Source organism: Molothrus aeneus, chromosome 3, assembly GCF_037042795.1.
Source record: "Molothrus aeneus isolate 106 chromosome 3, BPBGC_Maene_1.0, whole genome shotgun sequence".
NCBI lineage: Eukaryota > Metazoa > Chordata > Aves > Passeriformes > Icteridae > Molothrus > Molothrus aeneus.
Genome location: NC_089648.1, coordinates 93,176,237 through 93,191,771, shown reverse-complemented (window position 1 = coordinate 93,191,771; position 15,535 = coordinate 93,176,237). Strand labels below are relative to the sequence as shown.

The following is a 15,535-nucleotide window of genomic DNA, read 5'->3' as shown; positions in this document are numbered from 1 at the left end:
AATAATCTAAACAGTTCTTAAGCCAAAATATTTATGAAAGTTAAAGTACTGTATTTTAAATGTATTCAATAAAAAGAAAATAAGGACAGGAGTTTTTTAACTAATGTCTCATAGGCATACCTAGCTGATATTTCAAAAATTAAAAAAGAGATTTTTTTTTTTTTATAAAATGTGATTTATCTTGGTATTGTGCCATGGTGCAGTGGGAGGCAAATTTCTAAATCTTCTCGTTTTCCTGCCTCCTCTCCAGCTAAATTCTGAGGCTATCAGTATAGAGGCAGTTACGAGATAACTGGTCATACATAGATCTGTCCTTTTTATAAAGTTGTATTTCCCCAACAAAGGTGTTCATCAGCACTAACTTTAGTTTTTGATGTACCATGACCTCTGGCAAGACATCCAGATCTAGGGGATTTTAATGACTCAAGTGTAAAGTCCACTGCTGGTCCCTGTCCACTGCAGACTTCATCCTTGCCATCCCTCTCCCATGAAACTTAAAGTACCAAAACTTTTGTTTTGTGTGTCATTTAAATTTTAAGTTGCCTTTGCACTTGTTACACAGTTCACTTCCCACCATCTTCTCATGTGTCATTCACATATGCATGTGGGTTAGGCAGAGGAGAAATAAGGTTATGCAGAGGAGAAATGAGTATAAATTAGAAGTTACCTGAAAAGGAAAACAAATAGTTCTTTGGTTTTATAAGAATTATTTATGTTGCTAGTAGCTTAAAACACAATAGTTTTTACTGTCTTGTTCATTTACTAACAAGGAAAAAGCAGTGTCTTTCTCAGCAAGTAGAGCATAACAGTTCATACTGAAGGCATAACATTGACACCGTGGGTCAGTTGGTGATTTTGAGTTAGAGTAGCTTGGTCTCATGGACTCATCCTGTTGTGATTAGAGCATGAGAAGTGTACTCCTGGTGTGCATATGTCACCTGGATATAGTCCTGTTCACACTTCTCAGAATTGTCCCTTCACCGTAATCTGAAGCTTGTCAAGTGGTGATGGTCGGACATTTATTTGCAACAGTGGTTTCCTGGTAGGTACAATAAGAATGTTGCAGAGCAGAAAAATAACCAAGTAGCCAGGGAGATGAGAAAGTGGTGGTTTGATGGGGAGTTGCTGGGTTTTGGTGTCTAGTTCCAACAAGTTTTTCCAGACTATCTCATAACCATTAGATTAGGGAATGTAGACTCATCATCTAACCAGCTGTCAGTCTGCAGTAAGTGGAGGTGGGGAGGTTGCCTCCCGGGCAGAATCATTTTCAGAACAGTGTGTTTTGATTTAACCATGACTACATCCGTGTCCTTTGGCTGTACAGTCTTTCTTGTTCAGGTCTCCAGTGAAAACAAATTGTTCTCTTAAAAGTAACAAGCTGTTCTCTTTTTACATCCAGGTTAATATGCTAGTCTGCTGAAATAATTGGTACATAAAGTCTCTGTTAATAAAATACACACACTTTCCAGGGTTGGGCAGTACTTAATATCTTCATTTATTAGATCTGGTGAATCATTCAAGACAAACCATACCACACATGCTGCTTTCAGTGGCCACTTACTTTAATTGCCATTAAGTTTTGATGCAGTTTGGGCTTCATAACCATCTAATTTTTTTTTTAGCATGGCAGTTAGACATGCATGTTTTAGCTACTGCTTTTTATTTTGTCTCCTAAAACACATTGAAATGTGACTTCACCTGTATAATATGTAGCTAGCTTCTGTTATTTGCTGTAGACAATCAAAGATCCCTCAGAAAATTTCTTAATTGGACAATCAAAATCCACTTGTAATGCCTCAGTCCCTAAATTTGCTGCTGCTCTAGTTCTGATTGAGTGGCAAGTTAGTGAAGCCTAAAGAAGCAAGGAAATAGGAGGAAACTGTTGCCAAACTTACACTTTTTGTTGGGGGATATAACTGTTTTTGATTTGGAAAAGTTAGAATGTAAGTTCTGTGAAGGGTGGGGAAGACAGCAGAGCCATTGTGATGGCATTAGAAGCACTCTTTTTTTTTTTTTCCTTCTTTAACTTACTGTTGACAAGATTTCATTAAAAATGTGAAGTGTTAAATACAGTTGTGAGATCACATAGGTGGAAGACTGTGGGCAATTCAGCCATACCATTAGATCTGACTACTTGTGTTGCTAGTGCTGAACTACCAGAAAACTTCAAACAGCCATAAAACATGAACTCTACAATCTTTAGTTAATGCATTAATGAAGAAAATGTTAAAAAAGAAATAAGCTTCGATTCAGAGAAATAAAAAAAATTATAAAATGTGAGCAAAGTGAAATAAATATTTAAGACAGCAGCTGTTTTCAACTAACTGCATCATATTAATTAATTTGTTGGTGATTATTTGCATGGAGAAATTGTACTTTTACAGAAGCCTGTGAAGGCTTGAGTAAAACCTGGTCAGAAAAATGAACAGCTATTAAAGTTTGTCTTTGAATAATTACAGGGGCATTAATGTAATTGCAAGTTTTTAATGTATTTTTTTCCTTGGCAGCGCCCACTGGTTTTTGGCTGTTATCTGTTTCCCTGGTTTAGAAAAACCCAAATATGAACCAAATCCCCATTTCCATGAAAATGCTGCAATGCCGATGAAATGTTCCTCTTCAGATGGAGAGAGCAGCACACCATCTCCTTTGCCAAATGAATTAGATGCACAAAACTCACCTTCCAAGTCTACAGCAAAGAAGACATTTACCAAAAAGTACAATACAGCTTTAATCGACCCAAACACTGAAATAGAGGACAGTGAATCTTCGTGTTGTAGAAGAAGTCCTTGTAGGGGGAAAAGTGCTTTCAAAAAACTGAATCAAATAGACAGTGATGTGGAAGAACCTAACACTGTGGAATCAGCATGCCATAAACTAGACCATAGAACTCTGGATGAAAACGGTATACAGGGTGAATTCACAGCTGCTAGCCAATCTATGGGTATGTAATTGTAAAAATATGCACATTTTAATGAAATATTTGGAGATTTCAGATCTATTACTACTTCTGCAATGGTGTAAACTTCATACTTCAAAAGTTTACTATATGGCTTAACTTCAAGTGCTTGCAATATAAGTGATTCATAGGTATTGCATTTTAAAAGTTTTTGTGGTTATTGACATAACTCTCCTGGCAAAGGGCTGGAGATAAAACACTGTTTTCCTAAATCAGATTAATTTTTCAGTTCTATGACCTTTTTTCAAACAAAATAATTTTGTAGATGCCACTTTGCATCCCTCAAGATTGCAGTTGTTAGGGAAAGAATAGTAGTTGACCTTGGATCCTTATAATGTATGTGCGAGGGAAAGCTGACCTAAGATTATGTGAACAGCCTTAATATCAGTGTCTTTTATCATTTCATGTTTTGCTACAACACTGCTAATTTCTTTAATGTCTTGATAAGAAAGTATGTAAAAAGAGTAAGAAAAAAGAATTTTCTCCACTGTGTTACATGTAGAGAGGCTTTCTCAATTCATTGCTGCTGTGGAGATTGAGCTCACCAATCTGCAAGTGTTTGTACCCAGGTGAACAAAGGAGCTGGTATACTTTTAAAGGCAGGTGAAGGAAGTAGAAAAGGGTTGTTTTCTCTGTTCACTGCAACAATTGGATCTCTTTAAGGCATGCAGTAGGAAAATGACTATGCAAAAGCTTTTACTTTAGTCACCAGTAGTATTCCTACTGACAGTTTATACAGTAAGGAATTGTGTACCTTATGTAGTACAAGTTCTGAAAATATTACCAATTGTACGGTTTAATCTGTATACTGCAGGCTATTACAACTTCAGTATCTTTGTGGGTATAAATAGTACTCATTTATATTCTAAATGTATTAATTTGTGATAACATTATCACTGTTCCTAGAAGGCCTTGGACAGGTGCTGGTGGTGCCTGTAGATGTGTTCTTGTTTGAGTTGATTTTTCACTTTATGTGTGATTGTTACCATTTACAATATTGCTGCTGTATGATGGGGTCTCAACAGTAGGATGCTGCTACTGTTGCTTGTCTGTAATTAGTTGGAATGTGCCTTATGACAGGTTTTTGCTAGGATTATCTTTCTTGTGGGTTTTTTTTCTGGCTGCATTGTATTGGCAGCTGATGGTCATTTTCCTTCTAATTTGAATGCTCAGATTCTCTTGCTCAAGTATTGAAGATGATGCACTCTTTCATTAAAGCGGATGTTCTAAGGGGGCACAGTCCTGATTTAAGGCTGAGATTGACCCTAAGGATGTGTTTAGGCAGCTAAATTTACATGCACTGTGTTTAAACTTCCATTTCAACCAGATGGAAGATTCTGCTTTGGTTTATCTAAGCAGCCTTCATCTGTTGCTCCAGACGGGTGTGGATCTTGACTCTGCCAAATCCATCCGTATAAGTCCTGGATATCCAAGGATATCTCAAAAGACTGCATGTGCCTCTGATAGTGTAGTCAGTGAACCCAAGAGACTTTCTCTTCTCATCCTACAGCAGATACAGAGTAGCTGTTCAGTTAAGTAGCTCTGTGCTCTCCTGCTGGTTTCCTGGCATGGAGACCCTAGGTGCTAACTATACATGGGAGCCTAGACTCAGATGGCTTGATCTCAAACTCCTGGTGTTGAACTTGTGAATGTGTAGAAGTTCATACCCAAATAACTTTGAAGTAATCCAAAATATATCTATTTTTATTACTTATCTAATCATTTTTTCTCAGTTTTTGAACAAGATGTGTTTTGTCTCAATATTAATACTTATTTTTTTGAAATACATCAGCAATAAGTCACATTAGTATATGGCCTATTTCTTATGCTAAGGTCTTTTCAAAGGTACTGAGTAAGACTAATTCCCAAGCTTTTCCCTGTGGAACTTCACTGGTGACCTCTTTCCAAAGTGTTACCTTAACATCTCTTTTGAGCTATTCTCAAATGTGTATGTTCTTCTTTTTTTTTCCACTAGCTACTTCACTGCTCTATTTACTGTTACAGAAATCCTAGTTTCCTTTAATAGGTAATATGTCCTCCAATGACACCATAACCAATATTATTTTTGTCATTGTTTAGACGTATTACAGTAGCCCATTTCTAGGAAGATTTCAAGTTTTGCTGGCATGAATTACTTATTTTTTCATTTATTTCCACAGTTTACTATTTTTTCCATCAAAATCTGTTCTTGTATGGTAGTAGTGAGACTAGTGCGCCTGTAGCTGTCTGTATTTGCTTCTTGTACAGGTATAGCTAGAACATTGATTTTTTCATCTGATGTTGTTTCCCACTAAATATGGGACTAAATATATAGAGGTCATTGGGAGTGAATTTAATCTTTTACGCAATAAACTGAAATATTTCTAAGCTGCTGCTCCCAGGAGAGCTGATCCTTCATTCTGCCCTCCCCACTAGTGTGTTCCCAAGCTGCCTTTCCCCTTCTAACAACACAAGTCTCCACAGTGAACTGATGCAAGCAATTATTCCAGTAGAAAAATAATAGGCTAGTGACTGCCTTTTTCAGTGATCCACTGACTGTGTGTATGGATGTATTTGGTGTTATGGAAGGAACCAGCTAGGGATAGGAGTAGATGGTCATTTTAGAGAGCATATCAGAGTGCCCATTTTGGTGACAGTATCAATTTAGACTCTTATAAAGGCTTCATGGAACTGTGCGGAAGTTTCCTAGTGGGTTTTAGTCCAAGTGTTTCAAATTTATTTAGGTGTTTTACACAATAAGAAGCAGTTTCTGTTGGGCTAATTAGGAGAAACTTACCACTTCTGTTCAAATGCATGAGTAAATTATTATATGTTAGCTGTATCACAGTTACTGTAAGCAATCCTGAGGAAATTTGAGGTATTTAAAATTAGTTTGGTCTTCAGTGCTGACATAGTATTTGATATTTAAATATCCTGCTGTCTGTGATTGATACAGATGGATTGCACAAAATCAGACTAAACTATAGTGAAGATTCAGCTGATGGCAGTAAACTAAATGAAGATGAGCTTATAGATTTTTCTGAAGACCAAGATAACCAGGTAAAGAATTTAGCAATTTTATTTAGGAAATGTGAACTGTTGTGTTGTATTTTGAATAGACAGCTTAAAACCGGTGTACAGATTGTGAATGTGCATTATATAAAGCTACTTATCTTTACAAGTGTCAAGTCCAAAGCACTGGTTACCTACAAAAATCTGCAGGTTAGCTGACAGAGAGGATTATACATTTGTTCATTTATCTGTTTAATAGAAAACTGCTGTAGTGATCCTGCATTTAATTTTGTGAGTGTTTTGTGTAGTGACAATATTACACAGTGATTTTAGTGGGAACACTGAAGTCAGTACACTTCTATCTTTTGTCTCCTCCACTCCATGTTCATCTACTCAACCCAAGAACAAGTTACTCTTCTTTCAGCTGCATTTCCTGAATATAATCAGACACATTTATAAGTATGTGTTGCTTTGTTGTTTTGTTTCATTGGTGCTTTTCCTAATCAGATTTACACAGCATGAATTTATAATCAAGTACCATTCTTGTTCATATTGGAAAATATTTATATTTTAAAGCTGTGGGAAGACTGAATATTAAATTGTCCCTGACTCACTCGGTGCTGGGTATGAGGGCATTATTCCATAGCCCTGCTCCTTCGTTAAGTGTAAGTTCAATGCGAGCAGGCCAGAAGTTACACATTTGCTCTTCCTAACTGGCTTGCCGCTCATGTCCCAGGTGTATGACCTTTTCTGGACCTCTGAGTCCAGAACAAACTATTATTTTTCAATCTGCACCTCTCTGTAATGACTTCCAAGTAGCTCTGTATATATGTACGCATACATACATATAAAAGCTCCAGTTGCTGTTGAAACCTAAAGGTGTTTTCAGCTGGACTTAGCCCACGTCTCCTGTCATGCCACCTGTGCAAACATTCTGAGTTTTGCCTGATGAAACTGCCTGTTTTGTAGCAGATAGAGTTTCCAGAAGATGGAGAATAAGTCTGAAATACATGGCATGAAGGCAGGGAAGCAAGCACATGGCCAGCTTATTCCTCGAGGAAAGGAACAAATTCCAAGCTCTTTTGTTGCTGTGTAGCTTAGAACTTAATTCAGGCAGAAGCTGTCACTGATATTTTCTAGAATGCACAAAGCAAGTTTAGAAATGACCATGACAAACTGAGTGGACCAACCTTTTTATCTGCCAAAAAAGGAGTTGAGGCTGCAACAAAAACAAGTGTATGAGGAGCTAGGCAGTAGTTTCTTATATGATAACATATTCATGGCATAGCTTGAGGATTTCAGTGCCAAGATTCTGTGCATTAATGAAATGTACACAATGCACACAAAAATGTTAATAAATCATGCTGCTACAGGGATTCTCATTCTTGGAAAGGACCTCCTTCCCCATAATGCTGTCATCTGTGAAGTAATGTTGAATTCAATGGAAGGGTGAGAAACTATGGGTCACTGGAATTCTTTTAGATGCAACAACTTAGTGCTTTTGTTCATAAAACTTCTGTATTGTTCATAGAAATCAGTATTGAAATCAGAAGGCCAGAGGATATTTCCTTGTGATGTGACTGTTTTTGCAGTCCATAGTCCCGTATATCACGGTTTAATTTTCCTTGCCCTAAGAATCAAGTTGTTGCATTTTGGAACAAAAGTAGAGATTTATTTCTCAGCTTGTTGCAGATCCTGTCTCATTTCACCTAGAAGAAAACATGTACAAAACTGCCAAGCAAGTTTCTAGTATTGACTGCAAGGAAAAGTACTGATAATTTGGATTAGAACCAAATAATGGAGATTGACCTCTTCTAAGCCAGAGGTGTTTTGAAAATGTCGGTTGCATTTTATAGTTTCACAGTCCTTAAGTAAATAGCAGCATTCAATCCATGTCATTCTAGCATGAATTTCAGAAACCACGTCACTAAAAGTTGGTCAGCTTAACAAAAAGGGAATAATTTCAGATTAAAGCTATCATTGCTTTATTGAACTCAGTTAGTGGTGTTGAATGAAAATGTTAAGTGTACCAATAAATTCCTTTCCATCTGTTTGAAAAAAACAGTATTAGCTTTTAAATACCTGTAATAACATTGCTTCTGTAGGAAGACAGTAGTGATGACGGTGGCCTTGTAGATGATAACTGTAATTCAGAAATGGGACAATGGTACCTGAAGCCAACTATCTGCAAACAGTAAGTATTAAAACAGTTTAAATGGAGATTTCATAGAAGTTTATGAAATATAAAAGATTATAATTTTGAGAAATAGTCATACATGAACCTTAATCAGCATGCTGTTAGGGTTTGAGAGAGAACTTTATATTAAAATCTTCAGTGAGCAGAAAATTTATTGAATGAAACTACTAGTGAAACAATAGCTTTTTTTGGTTTCTGTTAAGCCCTGTGTGCTGCATCAGGCAAGTGAAGATTGTTTCTTACAATGAGGCTGTTCTTCGGTATTTTGCACTTGGATTCCTACAAAAACAAGGTGCAGAAGCATGTTCAAATGTATCCTATATTAAAAAGCCGATTAATATTTTTAAATTAAATAATTAAATTATTAGTGAAAAAAAACCTTTATCACTACTCAAATTACTAAAGGAATATTGGAGTAATTTTAACTGCCCCCTTTTCTTATCTAAATAAGATAGCTGTTCCTCTTTATTGTCTCTCTCTGTTTTTTTTCCTCTAATAAAAGAGTTCCACACTTCTTAAATTTTTTTTTATCTGTTCTGGATTTGAAAACTTTTCTTTTTTTAATATTTGATAGCCAGGAGTAATTTCTTAATAAATATTTCCTGCAGTTCTTTGCATTATGGTGTGACAGATGCATGATTCGAAATCCAGAAACATTGCTACTAGTATTGCCGTCTTGACAGTTTTCTTTGTATTTTTTTCATAATTTATCTATTTTTGTATTTCCTTTCTTGTGACTACAAGGTTTACAGAAAGGTGAAGACTTTCACAGTACACTCACAGTACGTTCTTAGGAGGCAGAATAGAATTACGGATTTATATGTTATGGAACATAGGACTTAATACGTTTTCAAGAAAAAGTCCATCTGTGTTGTGTTTTAAGAATATTTATTAGCTTCTGATTATAGCTTGGCTAAATTTGTCTCATTTTGATGACAGATCATCTGTACATAATACTTTCCAGCAGACTGTATTTTAATCCAGTGTGAAATTTCATAACATCTTTGATGCTTAAGTATCAAAAGTCATTAAGGGCACTTAAATACTCTACTATTAGCATATTGTAAAATTACTTCTATATAAAATAGAAAATTACTTTGAAAAGGTTGTCACTTCTTCCCCCTTTGTTCAGAAGAGCATTTTAAAGAGCATTTAATGCTTTTTAAATATCAGTACCTTTATGCATACTTTTATCAGAAATTAAAACAAGTACAAGCAAATATTAAGTGATTATCTGCTTATGCCTAAAAAATTGCATACATGTAAATTAGTTTATAAATGCAAACACACCAATGCATATATGCATGCAGATATTTTGTCTGAATTTGCTAGTTTGAAGTTTCTTTGAATTATACTTTGAATATATATGTGTTATTGTTAGATAAGAAAAAACAGAGATTTGTGAAAAGTAATTGCATTTATTTATCCCTCAAAATCTATACTACATATAATGCTGAAATTCTGAACTCTGATATAAGTTAGCTTTGATGTATAAATCCAAATTGCATATAAGCTGGCTGATAAGATTGCTGTGCTTGTGGCTTCTGAGAAGGTAGTGTGCTTTAGATTGAGTGATAGGATACCAGCATCTGTAGTGTGCAGGAGAGGACTTGAGATTTGGTTCTCTAGAAAATATTTGGTTATAGATACCTTTTTAGAGTCTTCTAAATAGACTTTTTAAAAGTCTTCCAAATAGAGTTGGTGGGTGTTTTGTGTGTAACTACCAGCTAGATTTCAGATCCAGATTGGGACCACTTCTTGAACATGCTTTCCTAATGCTTTTCTTCTAGTGTGCTGTGGAGTGTCCCATCTATCCTCAAGCTGCTACTCCAGCAGGACATTTGTGGGCTCTGTGCCTTACTGTCTCTTGCCAGTGTCCCAGATACCTTGTGCACCTAAAAGAGCATTAGACACCTGAAGGTGTTTTAAGGAACTGTAACAAATTGTCTGACAGTACTGTATTTCCTAAGTACGTTCCTAAGTGTACTTATTGTATGGTTAAATATAAAGATAAGTTGCCATTTAGTTATCCCTATTAGGAGGTTACAGCAGTGCTGGTAGAACTTTGCAGTATTGATCTAGTTTTGTTAAGGCCACCCCACAAACTATTTCTGTGTAATATTGTGTTTTTCAAGCTGCTGTAAAATATTGTGTACTTAAAACTCGTGTTCTCTGTTAGGCCCTGCATTTTGCTTATGGACTCACTGAGAGGCCCTTCCCGGTCAAATGTTGTGAAAACACTAAGGGAGTAAGTTTCCTATCTGGTGCCTGGGGCTTTTTTAATTTGGTTTGGTTTGGGATTTTTTTTTTTTTTTTTTAGTTTGGTTCAGTTTTTCAATGGGTTTTTTGGTGGTTTTTTTTTTGTTTTTTTGGGTTTTTTTAATTCTTCAAGGAATAAAAAAATATTTTAATTTACATGGTCTTTTATTGTAGATATTTAGAGGTGGAATGGGAAGTCAGGAAAGGCAGCAAAAGAAGCTTTTCCAAAGATGTCATGAAAGGTTCCAACCCAAAAGTGCCACAGCAGAACAACTTCAGTGATTGTGGAGTGTACATCCTCCAGTATGTGGAGAGCTTTTTTGAGGTACGTATGTTCTTGAAGCTATTTTTGATTCCTTCAACAATCAAATATAAGCTGTGAAAGTGATTACAACTATAAAAGCCTCCTAGTGTAGCTCAATAGCTATCAATGAGATTATGCATTATAAACTAATTTATGCATAAACACATGGAGTAACTTTTTTGAAAATAAACTAATTAACCTTTTTAGTTGCACGTACATAAAATAATTGTAAGCCATTAAATTTTCTGAGATAATCTAAAGAAAACACATTTAGAGTCTTCCAAAACACATTTAGAGTCTTCCTTTACCCTTTAAAATCATCCACTAAGAACTTGAGATCAAAATCTAAACTAAAAATGCACTACAAAAAGCTTAGTAATTTTCCCCTGAGAACAGTGACTGAATAAATTCAGAAATATGACACAGGTAGGATATTTATGTTTCTTTTGGGAGTGTTTTTAAATTGTAAGAAAACATGTAAGTGAAATCATTACAGCTGAATGCCAAATCTTGTTTCCATTGAAGGAATTGTTTGAATGCTTACTTACTTTCAAGCTGACTTGGTCTTCAAGTTACAGCTCCTTTCACAAGAGGAGGCATTAGCACCTTCTGGTCTAGATTGGGAGGAGAAATGATGGTCAAGTGAGATGCTGCCTGCATGGGACAGTAACTCTTTAGAATCCCTGGTGCTTTAGAGCATTGTTCTAAACTGTCCCGTAGCTAACCCTTTCCTGGAAAAGCTGGCAGCTTACCTGTTCCTCAGCCTTCCCTCCCTGCATTCATACATTACTCAAGAGCAGTAAGGCTTTAGCAGAATGCATTCTTGCAAATGGAAGGCAGAAGCTTTGCTTTACTGACGAGTTCCTGAGAGTTAGAACCATAACCAAGTGCCTCCTGTTTTGTTCACTGGGGGTACGAAGAGCAACCAAGTTTTATTAACCCGTTCCTTTTTGGAATGGTTTCATAAAACTTCCTCCAAGTTTTATTAGCCCATTCTTTTTTTGCAAATTAATTGCTGGATTATGCGAGGCTGTCATCATCCCTTGTCCTGCCTAGTCCAGCAGTGTGCAGCAGCTTTGTTTGCCAGAGAATAGGCACGGCACATACATGTGACACAGACTAAATCACAGGATATTCTCAGAAGTAACTCCAGTGGGGAGGGAAAACCTGAGCTGGCTGCACAGTACTAGACTGTCTCGAATTAGTCAGTGAACAATTTCAGCTTCTTTGTATTTGGAAAGTTGCCCACAGTCTCATTTTGCACCAGCTCTACAAACTTGAAGGGGAGTGTGTGGGAGCAGGTGCTTAAGCCGATGTTTGTGAGCATCAGAGGCCGCCAGGGGCCGCTGCGGGAGGGGCAGCGCGGGCTCCGCCGCCCCTCACCCTGGCACTGCTTGTCTTCCTCGCGCTGAACTGACTCAGAAAGTGTTGCTAGTGCAACGTTAAGCACTGACGTGTTCCTGTGAAGAATGTCGCTAGTTTTTTTCACAAATAGCCTTGCTGATCTTACATCAGTGATGAATGTAATTCACTCTTAAAGAGCCCTGATGATGTAAACTGGAGGACAGAAAGGGAGGAATTTCTCTGTGACAGCACTGTTCCCCAGATTGTCATTTGGTTAGGGTGGAATTGTTGTACAGTATCACTGAAGAGGAGTAGAGAATGCATAATAATAATAATAATCGTAATTATTTGGGTGAATGTTACCTAGCAAGAAAATAGAATGTAAGTATAATAAGCATTGGTGGTAGGCAGGAGCTTTACTTTCTAGGGTGAAATCTAAATCTGTCTTGCCTAGTTGATCATGATTCTAAAGGCTGTTTATAAGAAGACAAATGTCTTGGACTCCTGATTAGCTCTAGATTTTGATGCTTTAAAAATGTCCTATATCTTTGCAGTAGTTTTCTCTCTCTTTTTTTTTTTTTTATTAGGAGAGTTTTACACATTTATGCAGACAAATGCTTAGTCTAAAAGTCGTAGCAAAGGCAGTAGATTGTTCAGGTAGTCTTATAATCAGGAGTGTGATCTGGATGGATTTTAGTCTGTAACATACTGAAGCATGATTGATTTTACCATAATTATACATGTACAAAACACGGAAATTGTAGAGATTTTGTTCCATGCTCGTGGAACGAAGTGAGGAAGAATGTACTTTTCCTCACTATAGTTTTCTTCAGTCATTTAGGTTATAACTCTTTACTGTAATATCCAAATGACCTTTTTTTTCAGAATCCCATTTTGAGTTTTGAGCTACCAATGAACTTAACAGAATGGTTTCCACGCCCAAGAATGAAAACCAAAAGAGAAGAAATACGAAAAATAATCCTGACGCTCCAGGAACAGCAGAACAAGGACAAGAAGGGACAGAAAGACCCAAATTCAATGTTGCAGGAAAAGACAGAACAACTTACCAACAACAACTCAGACTGAATGTTGTATCTGTTGCATGTTAGCTCCACAATCAAAACTGAAACCTACATTTCTGTCTGCCCAAACTAAAGATTTGGCGTGTTCTCTGCTCAAAGTTACTTGGGAATGTTTAATGCCTGTATAAATGTGTGTCATAAAATGGTTTAATTCCCACAAAGATGTGTATTAAGTGAGTCTGTACATATGTTAATGAGGCCAACTTTTTCAGCATTTGTAATTACTTTTTTTCCACTTGATAGGGAGCTTTTGTTATGTATTTCTGTTAATAGAACTTAAATAGGAGCTTCTAAACAAAAAGAAAATAAAGAAAATATAGGATGAAGTGGTTACCTTTTTCTTTTTCAGTTAAGTTTTAATGTTACATGCTTAAGTAACACCTAGGGAATGATTTGGTAGTGAGATAATTAATTCATATTTTGACCCTCTTTAGTTGCCCTTTACAAGATTATTCTGCTTGCGCTACAGACAATAATATGGGTAAGTGTCTCAATGTACCATGGCCTCCAAGGGTGATTCCCATCCTCCCAGTATCTAAGTGTAGGCAGTGTCATAGTTCATAGGACTGCTTCAGATTTGGGGGTTTAGAAGATATGCATTGCAGTTACAATTCCACCCTTGCTTTAGTGGGACAGGCTAGGGAAAGGGGGAGAGTGCTCTTTGACCAGAGGTAAATTCTTCAAACAGTATTATAAAAGTGGTTTCAATGAAGTGATCTTGAGTGACTCTATTAAATCATATTTTGTGGATCCCAGTTGTTGTACAGGTGTATTTTGAGACTTTCTTCATTATAAAATTGTATTTTGGTAAGTGTACTTGGAATAGCAGATTGCCCACATTACATTTTCTATGTTACAATTCTGAATGTTACATTCATATGTGCTTTATCTAAGTAACGAACATTTAAAAAGAAAAAGTGTATGATTACTATTTTTTCTAATATCCATGCAAAAAACCAAAATACCAGTGTTCATTGCTTGCTTGTTTGTTCTTGGCTTTACGTAGCATCAGACTAATGTAGGGACTTGCTTGGATATTTCCAGTGTATTTTGATTTTACAACAATCTGAAATGTCATTGTTGCTTAAACTGCAAATGTAGCCCTTTATCCCTGTTCTAGAAAGGCTTTGTCATTGAAGTGAGGAAAGTAAGAAAAGATTTGTTTAAGGATATATATATATATATATATATCTCCCCTTTTCTATTTATACAGGTATCTTTGAAGGGAACCATAAAGTGTCACTTCCCAGGACGGAATTTGTGGGAGTAGAGAAGGATCTTCTTTCTCTCCTTGCAGATAATATTTTCTCTCCTGATTTTTCTCCTGGAAGTGTCATTTACCATTCCCTTCTCCCAAAGAGAAGCAGCAGAGAGTTCATTAGCTGAACTCTGGGCCCCTTGAGATTTTATTTTTGTACACAACATCCAAGTTAACCCAGTGCTTCATGGCCTCCATGAGTTTTCATTCTCACTAAACCCTGAAAATGCAGCTGCTAATGATGTTACTTCCAGGGCATTCCTGCACAGGGGACTCTCTGTGGCACCCTCTGTTTACAGGGGGTTCTCTCACCGAGGCAGAGTGGTTGCACATAGAGCAATACAATTGTGGGCTGCTAATCTTTTGTACAGATAACTGTGGGATTTAGGGGAGTTGTTCATTCCCTGGTTTCTCTGGCGTAAACCCTGGGCCCCATGGAGATTATGTAAGTACCACATATATGTGTTCTGTTAGAAATGACTCCTGCAGTTTTCTTGTTGAAAGAATGTGGGGGCAATTTCCTGGACTACAAATTAAATATGTAATGTGCACACCTCTGAGTTGTTTCCTCCTTCAAGTTTTTATCCAGTATTCTTGCCACTGGTGGGGAAAAATAGGGATAAAATAGTTCCAGATTGTGGAAATGCAGGGTCTTGTGTATCTGGCTTTAGTGCAACTGACATATTGGAATAGTAGTTTATACAAGAGAGGGAAGGAAAATAATTTCTTTGAAATGGAGAAGAGACAATTGCAGGTAGAATGTACTCCTTCCTAGTCTAGGCTTTCCCAATGGTATGTTTTAATTATATGGAATATATCCACGTTTCATCAATACAGTAGTTTTCCTTTTTCTGATATTTGTGATGCAAGTTCATATTTTGATGCTGTAGAACTGTTTGGTTCTCTTACTGGGAATGGCCTGGTGCTTCTTCCTTTTCCTTTCTCTTTCCTGTCCTCCCCTTCATCCTCCCTCCCTTTTTACCCTTTTTCAAAGCTGTGAAGAAAGTGTTGGATTTACTGTCATTCAATGTTAAAGGTCTCAAGATCTCCAGTCACATACAGCAAGCTAATATACATGTTAAATATAGGAAACTTATTTTTTTAATAAAATGTGATGTTAATAGAAAAAAACCTACAGAATTAA

General features: G+C 36.6%; 1 protein-coding gene across 2 annotated transcripts in view; it reads left to right on the top strand.

The window, feature by feature from the left end:
* Nucleotides 1-14,944, top strand: part of SENP6 (SUMO specific peptidase 6) — a 71,829-nt gene extending 56,885 nt beyond the window's left edge. For both annotated transcript variants that reach the window (XM_066547406.1, XM_066547405.1), the window contains 6 exons: nt 2,508-2,941; nt 5,892-5,995; nt 8,053-8,141; nt 10,324-10,392; nt 10,578-10,728; nt 12,937-14,944. In XM_066547406.1, the coding sequence (XP_066403503.1) occupies nt 2,508-2,941; nt 5,892-5,995; nt 8,053-8,141; nt 10,324-10,392; nt 10,578-10,728; nt 12,937-13,137 (1,048 nt within the window). In that variant the 3' untranslated portion in view covers nt 13,138-14,944. The remainder of the gene's footprint in view (nt 1-2,507; nt 2,942-5,891; nt 5,996-8,052; nt 8,142-10,323; nt 10,393-10,577; nt 10,729-12,936) is intronic.
* Nucleotides 14,945-15,535: the final 591 nt, after the last annotated feature.